This window comes from Arachis ipaensis, chromosome B05 (assembly GCF_000816755.2).
Source record: "Arachis ipaensis cultivar K30076 chromosome B05, Araip1.1, whole genome shotgun sequence".
Classification (NCBI taxonomy): domain Eukaryota; kingdom Viridiplantae; phylum Streptophyta; class Magnoliopsida; order Fabales; family Fabaceae; genus Arachis; species Arachis ipaensis.
Genome location: NC_029789.2, coordinates 45,749,372 through 45,760,145, shown reverse-complemented (window position 1 = coordinate 45,760,145; position 10,774 = coordinate 45,749,372). Strand labels below are relative to the sequence as shown.

Here is a 10,774-nt window from a genome sequence, read left to right as displayed (position 1 = left end):
AAAATAGTTAATTTTAAAGCATAGGAAACATGTTTTTCACATACATCACATAATAAGGAAGGAAAAGTAAAACCATGCAATTAATATGAATAAGTGGGTGAAGGATTGAATAAATCACTCAGATTAAGCACAAAATATATCATAAAATATGGGTTTATCACCGCCTCTTTCACAAGTTCACCAAGCCTCCAAACAAGTTCAACAATTTTTCAGCCACCAAGTCCAAATTAGCAAGCACTCCAAGTCAAAACACTCCACACAACACCAAATTCATTCTAGTACACACAACATACCCAAAAATTTTAGTACAAGGGTTCACAATATCAACTAAACACAAGGGTTTAGTGAAACATTACCTTGTCCACTGTGGATTAGAATAAAACTCAACAATAATCCAATGTTAGATCACACCTAAACAATCAAAATCACAAAACCCACTCAAAAACTAAACCCAAAATGCAAAAATGTATAGGGCACAGAACTAGAGCATGGATTTTGAGTTCTTACCAACTTTGTTTAGATAAAAATGATGGATTCGGCGAGAGTTTCGCGTGGCTACAAATGACACACAAATCGGAGCACCATAGCTCAAGATATGACCAAATGAAGAGGATGATGAATAGTGTCAAAACCCTCCTCTCTTCTCTTCTCTACCACTGTCCCCCTCTCACTTTTAGCAATGAAAATAAGCTGATCTGGCTCATTAAAGTGTTTATATATATTGGGCTTGGGCCTAACTCGGGCCTGGTCCAACCTGTCAGCATTTTTGGTTTGTTTGGCCCAATTTTAGGCCAAAACTTTTAAAATTAGTGTCCGATTTTTAATTTGAAATTATTTTCATCTTTCCTAATTAATAAATTCAATCTCCTAAATTTATTCACCATAATTTATTTTGTTTTCTCACTCACAGTGCTGGTCCAATTAGAGCCAGTACGTGCTTTTATGCGATAAATATAACACCCTACCACACAGAGCTTTACGCCTAGAACGTAAATCAGATGTGATGCAGCACTACGACTCTAAAAATAAAAATGCGTATATAATATAGTTGAAAGAAATTGTAACTAGGAGCCTTAGAAGAAAGGACGAATAAAATAAGACCGAAAACGCGTTATACATGAAAAGTGATTAGGTAGAAGGCTTATACAGAAAACTAAGGAGACAAGTATATAAACAGAGTTTCAAAAGATAGATACATAATCAAGCTCTAAACTAAACATGCGAAGCAAAGATTGGCTAGAAGGACAAAATACAGAATTTAAATCCTATTTCTCCAAGTCAACCTCTAAGAAGGACAAAATACAAATATAACAAGTGGAGAGTCTATAAACATGTGCATATACAAAACACAAAGTATAAAATACCAAAGGTAGATCTTCACATTTCAAGAGTCTCCAACAAGCTCAATTTAGTGTATCACGTCCTGCATCTGAAAACAACAATATATGTATGAAATGAGAACCGGCGGTTCTTAGCATGGTAGAAGTACTCGCATAATTAATACAAAACTAAATACTTTACTTTTTTTTAAATAAAAAAGTAAATACTTAAAGATATTTGTTATGTCAAAAATAATATTTTTGATAAGTTGTTATTAATATCAATAGACGTCGAAGGATAAATATATTCGGTCTAAGTAACATCTTTGACAAGTTAGTTTTCAACTTTCATCAATCAAGTTTCAAATACCAAAAAGATACTGTCTTGTATTTTACATGATCAACTCATACCAATTGAAAGAAACCAATTTAATTTAGAAAAATTATTCTTCACATACAAGTGTTTTTCCCATACAAGTCTTTACAAGTCATTTATATTCACGCCCTTCATGCCGTTACTTCATCAACACCACCTCTTCCTCCTCCTCCTCTTCCTCCTTCTTTTTTCATTAGAATTTCTTGTCCTCCTTTTATTGTTTTAAATCCAATCAAGTGGCTGAGGTGTGGTTCAATTCAGAAGAAAAAAATGTAGCATTAGAGGAAATATTTTTCTGTATTTGTAACAAATTCGGATGTAACACAGAGATATTTAGGTATAACACGAAGATATTTGGGTGTATTTTAAGAATTTTGGGTGTATTTTTATTCTGATAAATTTTGCATAATTCAGAACTCTTCTTTTTCCTTCTCCTCATCTTCTACTGATTTTTTTTATTATCATCACCATCTTCTTCTTCTTCTTTTCTTATTCATCTTTTCTTTTTTGTTTTGCCTTCTCAAGTTTCTTCTTGTTTTACTCTCTTAACAAGAATAAAAACAAAAAAATCAAACAAAGAAGAAGAAAAAATACATAATGCTGCAAAATTACATGGAAGAAGATGAACTTACAATCATTTAACTAAAAGAAATAAAGAAATAAGAAAAAAAGAAGAAGAAAAAATGCAGCATTGAAAAAATTTTTTTTCTGTATTTGCAGCAAATTTGGGTGTAACATGAAGATATTTGGGTGTATTTTTATTCTGATAAGTTCTGCATAATTCAAAACTCTTCCTCTTCCTCCACTACAAAAAAATGATATAAAATGGCATGAATAATATGGGGGTTGTATAAAAACGCCCTAATATTTGAATATTATGTCATTTTTTACTGTTGCCTGATGGGTGGAAATCAGATTCCACACCAAAACTCACCGGCAAGTGTACCGGGTCGCATCAAGTAGTAAAACTCACTTAGAGTGAGGTTGATCCCACAGGGATTGATGGATCAAGCAACTTTAGTGAGTGATTAGTCTAGTCAAGCAAACATTTGATGATTTAAGTGAAAATTGAAGCTACAGAAAGTAAATTGCAATGAATTGTAAATTACAGAAAGTAAAGTGGACAGAAGCTTAAAGAGCAAGAAATGTAACTTGACAGAATCTCAAATGACAAGAAATGTAAATTGCATCAAATGTAAAGGGAATTGGGTGCAAGGAAATTAAAGAAACCAATAGATCAAGCAATTGAAAAGAACTTAAGAACAAGCAACTGGAAATTTAAATTGCAGGAAGAATAAAGGAAGTTGGGTGCTGGGAATTAAAACAGGACTGAAAGAGAAGAAGTGCAGTAAACTAAAAACTCTCAGATGAGGAAATTCAAAAACAGATCAATGCAGTACCAAAACAGAAATGTAGAAGTGCAGAAGAATCAAAATAGCAAGAACTTAGATCATTCATGAAATTCTAGAAGAGAAATTGTCAATTGCAGAAGAGAGAAAATGAAACAGAAAATAAAACTCAAATCTGATTTTTAATTCTTCAAATTCAACAAGGAAAATTAAAAGAGAGCTCTCTATTCTACTCCTACTCCTACTGCTCTCTAATGGAGCCAGCCTCCCTAATGAAATGAAATTGATGCCTTTATATAGGCTTTACAAAATGAAAAATGAAAATGAAATTGAAAACAAATTAAAATTCAAATGAAAATCCTAATCTAACTGATCCTTGTGCCTTTGAGTGATGTCAATTGGGCTTTGCTTGCTTTGGATTTGAAGAAGAGTGGATCCGAATGGCTTGGTTTAAGTGGCATGGTGTGTTGGTGCAGCTCCAGTGGAGCGCTCAGTTTGGTTAGTGAACTGAGCGCTCACCAGCTATGCTTTGGCTCACCCTTGGTGCCAATTTCCTTAGCGCTCAGTTAGAAAATGTGACGTAGCGCTACACTGCTTGCATTTGTTTCCCATTTCGAGCCTTGGTGAAGCCATTTCAATGTGGCCAATTTCTTTGCAAGAAGTAATGGCACTCAGTGAAGTAAAGTAACTGAGCGCCCAATGCCTTTGCTCCCTTGCTTGGTGTAGCGCTTCTCTTGGTTCATCATGTGCCTAGTTCGAACCTTGCTGAAGCCACTTTGGCTAATTTCCTTGCCAAAGCCTTGTAGCGCTTAGTTAAGAGCACAAAAGTAGCGCTACTTTGCTTCCTTGCTTAACCTTGTTTGAGGGCCCGATAAAGTGAAAACAATGAACTGAGCGCTCCATTCTTTGAGCGCTTTGCCTTGCTAATTGGCATTCCTTGTAGCGCTCCGTTTGGCCAATCAACGTAGCGCTCCTTGATAATGAGTGTTGGCGTTCCCAACAAAGAGATGTAGCATGCTTTAATAATGAATAAGCCAATGCCAATGCCATGCATTAATAATAAAATGCATGCTTTAATTGGATTTATTACTTAATTACTAATGCATTGGCCAATTGGCTTTAACGGCAAATGAAATGCATGCTTTAATTTACTTAGTAATGCAATGCATTAACTAAGTTTTATTAGCCAATTGCATTAGTAATTAAAGTTTCATGCATGATTTCATTAGCCGTAGCATTCATTCATTCCATTAGTAATTAAATAATGGAATTAAATGCATGCATGCTTTATTAATAATGCCACTTAATGAACGCCATGGTTCATTGGCTTTGCATGCATAAGGCATTATCATGCCATGGCTTTATGGTCATGGGCCACTCTTTTAAAAGTGTGGCCTAAAGTTCCAAAGCGTGCTCAAACTTCAAAGTGTGCCTCAAAATTCTTTTTTTCTCTTTTTGAGCTTAATTTGTACTTTTTTGCTTCTTTTTCTACTCATTTCCTACAAAATTTATAAAATCAAAAGATCAAGGAAATATACCATTTAAGCACAAAAGAATGCAATATTTAAGCACTAATCATCAATTTCTTGTATGAAAAATCATAGAAAAACATGACATGATGACATGTCATCATTGCCGTAATTAATTTGTAACTAACAGCGGTTGTTTTGGATTCTGGCGGTTTTAAAATGCCATTATCAACTTGTATAAAATGCCCAACCCTAAATTAACCCCTCCTCATTCCTACATTGAAACGCTGCCACTGTGAGAGAAATCATGAAGCTCTACCACTGCGATCTCCTCTGTCATGATCTCTCCTCCGGCGACAATCCTCTCCAACGAGGACCTCCTCCGGTGAAGTCTCCTCCAGCGGCGACCTCCTCTTGCAACGTCTTCTCCAATGGCGATCTCCACCTACGATGATCTCCTCCTGCCAACGACGTCTCCTCCAGCGACGGTCTCCTCCGGCAACGTCTCCTCCAGCGGCGACCTCCTTCTCCTCCAGCGGCGACCTCCGGCAACGTCTTCTCCAGTGACGGTCTCCTTCGGTGACGTCTCCTCCTGCGTTGTCTCTTCCAGCGACTTCTCCTCCAGCGGTGATCTCCTCCTACGGTGTTCTCCTGCGTTGGAAATCTCGTCTATCGAGCTATTGAGCTGCGAGTTTCTCCTTCGGCAGACTCACAAGTAGGTTCTTCTCCCTATTTTCTTTTTTTCTCTTGAAAATATTTCATTCTAATCGATTGTATTAGGCTTGCCTTAGATTAGATGAACAAATAATTTAATTAATTTGGTTTGAATCTCAGCATAGTAGTCAAAATGTTTCTTGTTCTTTATTCTCAGCATGTATATGCTTTATTTTGTTGTTCAATTTCCATAAAAGAAAAGAGGAAAACACTCTAGAAATTGATTGAAAGAGATTGATGGTGAAACTAAACACAATCTCAACTATTTCAAAATTGACTGTGACTAAATTGTTTCATCATCATCTCTTCATTGCTATTTTAATGTGGCTCTACTAGTGTCAGATTAGTTAAAACTTGAAAAGGTGATTAATTAGACTGTTGGATTTATGTGTTCTGTGTCAAATATCAAATATGTGACACTTTATACCTTTGAGGTATGTGCATATGTGTTTCCTATGAAAAAAAAGGTGCAAGTCAAACGGTCTTTATTCCGTTATGTGAATTATTAGTATCTATCAATGCAAATCAACCCCAGTGAGGTCCCTAGCTAGCTAACTTTTTGATGGTTCGGTTGATGGGATTGTATTGGAGATTCTTTGTCAATTAAAATGTAAATGTATGTCTGGAAATGAATGAAGCAGGTTTCAAACTGGTTTATCAACGCAAGGGTTCGTCTATGGAAGCCAATGGTGGAGGAAATGTACATGGAGGAATTGAAGGAACAAGAAAACATGATGGCTTCTTTCTTTAGTTTGTCTTAATATATAAATTCGAATGAATTCAGCGATTGTATTATGTTGGTAACTAAAGTGAAGCCAATTACAAAAAAGGGAAGTCATCTTCCCCAAGGAATAATAAAGCCATATATATATGCATCATATCATGCTTATCTTTAGGCCTCCTTTTAACCTCTTGTCACTTCCAATTACGTATAATATAAGTTGATCCAAGACATAGATTTAGTGATGGACACATTTGGATCGGTGGAGCTTGATTTCTCTTCATACACCCAGCAGTAGCAGCAACAGCAGGGTTTCAATGGGGTTTCTTTGACTCTGGTTACAACAGCACGGTGGAAGCGGGGTGAGCCTGGCGTTCCTTTCTCCTTCGGTAAGCAGTCATCATAGCTCGCTCTTCTATGCAACAACCATTGATGCTGCTATTCCTACTATTGTTGGAATGGCACCGAAAAACCAAGATGCCATTAATGCTGCTATTGTTGGAATGCTTGCAGATCCTAAAGAGGTTTAACTTCTTTCATAAAGCTTAGTGTCCTTGATTTCATTATTTGAAAAACGCGCCAAAAATTGAACATGTATATACCTTGTGTTGTAGGCAAGGGCTGGAATCAGAGATGTTCACTTTTTACCTTTCAATCCTGTTGACAAGAGAACTTCTCTGACTTACATTGATGCTGATGGAAACTGGCACCGTGCAAGCAAAGGCGCTCCGGAGCAGGTAACAATTTTTAGTTTATTCATGATTTATGAGAGGTTCTGGCATGTTCCATTGATGCTGATATGATATTCTTTGTTATAATGAATAGATCATGAACTTGTGTAATCTAAGGGATGATGCTAAGAAGAAGGTTTATGCCATTATTGACAAGTTCGCTGAAAGAGGCCTTCGTTCCCTAGCCATTTCAAGACAGGTTCTTACATCAAAGTCTTCATGCTTTAATTTTTCAGTATATGTTCCCAAGTTTCTTGTAAATAATAATAATAAAGAGAATCTAAATCTGAAGCATCTTCTCTGCTACTGCAGGAAGTTCCTGAGAAAAGGACAGCCCTGGAGCTCCATGGCAATTTGTTAGTTTGTTGTCACTATTTGATCCACCAAGGCATGACAGTACCGAAACCATTCGCAGGGCTCTTAATCTCGGTGTAAATGTCAAGATGATTACAGGTAAGCCTTATCCTAATAGGTAGAATCAGCTATAGGAATCGAATGACGCCATATTATGAATTAATATCTTAACATTTACTCTTCTTTATAGGTGATCAACTCGTCATTGCTAAGGAGACAGGCCGAAGACTTGGAATGGGAACAAATATGTACCCATCTGCTTCCCTTCTTGGCCAAGACAAAGATGCAAGTATCGCCGCACTTCCCGTCGAAGAGTTGATTGAGAAAGCTGATAAATTTGCCGGAGTCTTTCCAGGTTCATACTCATTACTATTTTCTCAAAGAGGAAATCATGGTCCACACTACAATTGGGTTTTTGAGACAATGGTTGAAAGCAATGCCATATATATATTCAGAATAACAAAAATTTCATCTGAATTGCTTTTCGCTTTTAGCTTCAAACCAAACATAACCAGATGCTATCTTACTAAATATTACGAGTTTCTCTTTTGTTAATTTCCATTCCTATGCATTGAAATTCTAGATGCATTGCAAGAAGGGAACCTAGAATCAGCATAAGAATGACCATATAGTTTCTTTTATTATTATTTTTTATATTTTATATTAGATCCTGAGATTTAAGCGTAGATTTCTTTTTTACATATATATATGCATTTAAATTTTCTCTCCCTTGAAGTGTTGAATTTCTAATCCGTCAGTTAAATTTTTGTTGTCCAGAGCCTCAAAAATTGTTACAACGGGAAGAATCTCTTAACAGCTGAAAAGTAGTGGCTCAACAGTAGCACTGCTAATTTCTTCAAAGTTTTGATGGGTCATCTTTCTTCAATTTTCAATGGTTTGGGAAAATCACTGGCAATTAAGAAAGGGAGGAATTCTGAAAGATGCAGCGGAAGAGAAGCGGCGGAAGCAATGGCGAAGGAAGCAAAAAAGAATGAGTTCTTGTTATGTAGCTCAGGTACTAATTATTAGTATTTATCTCTCTCTAGATAGCTAGTTAGTTGTATTTGATTTATTATTAATACTGTTAGTGGAGTAGATAGTAATTGAGTGAGTGCCTTGCAGAGTGCGTTCCTGAACTTTAAGAAAGCTAAGAGAATGATAGAAATAAGATGAAGCCAAATAGGTTAAAAAGATAGCTACTCCTAATTCATAATGAATTCTTATCCAATAGCATATTTCTTGTGAGACTGGTTTAGTTTTCTCTTCTTCAAAATGCTGGTAGTTTGTTATTTATTTGAGCAACTATTTATTTCTAATGTTTAATTTTCTTTTGCAGGTAATATTTATTCACACGGACATGAACAATGAAAATGTTGGAAGGGCCTGTAGCAAACTTTTTGAGCATCTCTAGGAAAAATCCCAATGTAGTAATACAACTAACAATATTTCTTAGTTTGATACTTTGTATAGGAGTTATTACTTTTGATTTGCAATACTAAAAAATCATATATTATGTTTAATACTTTGAGTTATATAATATTTTGTCTATGGATTATGATTTTGTTATTGTGGAATTTAATAAAAAATTATTTTTTTAGCACGATAAGAACAACAGTAAAAACTTCATTTTAAAAGATAAAAAAATGTCACTTTTATTTGGTAAAAAAGACGGTTTGTAATTGCTATTTTAAACAATATGAAACGCCCTTTTAACCCGGCAAAAATGGCAGTTTCAAATGCCATTTTAACCAATAAAAATGTCACTGTTAGGGTAAAAATGGTGGTTCAAAAATTCCATTTTAATCAATAAAAATGCCACTTTGTTAGGGTAAAAATGGCAGTTCAAAAATGTCATTTTAAGAACCAATCGAAAATGCCATTTTTACCTTGCAAATAACGGCAGTTTGAACTGCCGTTTTAACCTTCCAAAAACCGCCGTTTTATTTGGAAAAAATGGCGGTTTGAACCGCCATTTTAACCTTCCAAAAACCGCTGTTTTATTTGAAAAAAATGGCAGTTTGAACCGCCATTTTAACCTATCCAAAAACCGTCGTTTTAATCTAGAAAATTGTGGCGGTTTTCTGAAAAACGCTGTAATAACTAGAATGGCACCCAGAATTATGTCGCTTTCTGAAACCGCCATTCTTGGTAATAATGGCGGTTCAAACCGCCGTAAATACCTAAAAAAAACCACCGTTTTAACCAAAATTTTTTGTAGTGCTCCTCCTCGTCTTCTATTGCTTCTTTTTTTATCATCATCACCATCTTATTTTTCTTTTTTTCTTATTCATCTTTTCCTTTTTGTTTTACCTTCTCAAGTTTCTTCTTGTTTTACTCTCTTAACAAGAATAAAAATAAAAAAATCAAACAAAGAAGAAGAAGAAACACATAATGCTACAAAATTACTTGGAAGAGGATAAACTTACATTCATTTAATTAAAAGAAAGAAAAAAATAAGAAAAAAAGAAGGAAAAAATACAGCATTAGAGAAAATATTTTTCTGTATTTGCAGCAAATTTGGGTGCAACATGAAGATATTTGGGTGTATTTTTATTCTGATAAGTTCTGCATAATTCAAAACTCTTACTCTTCCTCCTCCTCATCTTCCACTGCTTCTTCTTTTTTTTATCATCATCACTATCTTCTTTTTCTTTTTTCTTATTCATCTTTTCCTTTTTATTTTATCTTCTGAAGTTTCTTCTTGTTTTACTCTCTTAACAAGAATAAAAACAAAAAATCAAACAAAAAAGAAAAAAACACATAGTACTACAAAATTACTTGAAAGAGGATGAACTTACATTCATTTAACTAAAAGAAAGAAAAAAATAAGAAAAAAAAGAAGAATACAGCATTAGAGAAAATATTTTTCTGTATTTGCAGCAAATTTGGGTGTAATACGAAAATATTTGGGTGTAACATGAAGATATTTGGATGTATTTTTATTTTGATAAGTTCTGCATAATTCAAAACTCTGTCTCTTCCTCCTTTTCATCTTCTACTGCTTCTTCTTCCTCATCTTCTTATTTCGTTTTCTTATAATTCTTCTTGGGAAAAAAATCAAACAAAGAAAAAAAATACATAATGTTGCAAAATTAATAGAAAGAGTAGGAGGAGAAAAATACAGCAAGAATAACAACAATAAAAAGAACCACGATGACGATGAAAATGCGAAGAAGAAGAAGAAGAAGAAGAAGAAGAAGAAGAAGAAGAAGAAGAAGAAGAAGAAGAAGAAGAAGAAGAAGAAGAAGAAGAAGAAGAAGAAGAAGAAGAAGAAGAAGAAGAAGAAGAAGAAGAAGAAGAAGAAGAAGAAGAAGAAGAAGAAGAAGAAGAAGAAGGAGGAGGAATGCGAAGAAAAATGAAGAGGAATGCAAGGAAGAAAGAAAAGAAGAAGGAGAATGAGCAGGAGGAAGAACGTGGAATACAAACGTTGAAGAAGAACTGTTTCTCATTTTGCGCTATTCAAAGTTGAAGAAGAGCGCATGTTTACACGCTCTTTAAATTGAGAGTTGTTTTTGTTGGACTTGAGCTGACTTGTATTGACTTGTATGCCAAAAAGACTTGTATGTATAGCAAGTCTCAATTTAAAAATGGTTACTTAAAGTTTGTTTGGGTGAATTTATAAAAAAAGGATTTTTTTTTTAGTTATCTTTTTTTAGAAGATCTTATAGAAAAGTAAAAGTAATTTTATGTTTAAATATCTTAATAAAAAGATCTTTTTATTTATCAATTATGTTTGGGTAC

The 10,774-nt window shown here is 34.5% G+C and overlaps 1 protein-coding gene and 1 pseudogene across 2 annotated transcripts; both read left to right on the top strand.

Annotated features, from left to right (window-relative positions):
• On the top strand, positions 4,887–5,974 carry LOC110262471. 2 transcript variants are annotated; one of them, XM_021123745.1, is made up of 2 exons: positions 4,887–5,228; positions 5,866–5,974. In XM_021123745.1, exons 1-2 carry the CDS (start codon positions 4,945–4,947, stop codon positions 5,942–5,944), a joined length of 363 nt encoding a protein of 120 aa, XP_020979404.1. In that variant the 5' UTR covers positions 4,887–4,944; the 3' UTR covers positions 5,945–5,974. The 2 variants fall into 2 exon arrangements, with proteins under 2 accessions (XP_020979404.1, XP_020979405.1); XM_021123746.1 differs by having other exon boundaries at positions 4,889–5,228; positions 5,869–5,974.
• On the top strand, positions 5,981–8,594 carry LOC107640575 (annotated as a pseudogene).

Bases quoted from the DNA above. Each gene is read 5' to 3' on its own strand.
- LOC110262471 (XM_021123745.1), top strand. From the start codon at position 4,945: ATGGCGATCTCCACCTACGATGATCTCCTCCTGCCAACGACGTCTCCT. The intron at 5,229-5,865 runs GTAGGTTCTTCT...AAATGAATGAAG, and splicing joins CTCCTTCGGCAGACTCACAA to CAGGTTTCAAACTGGTTTAT.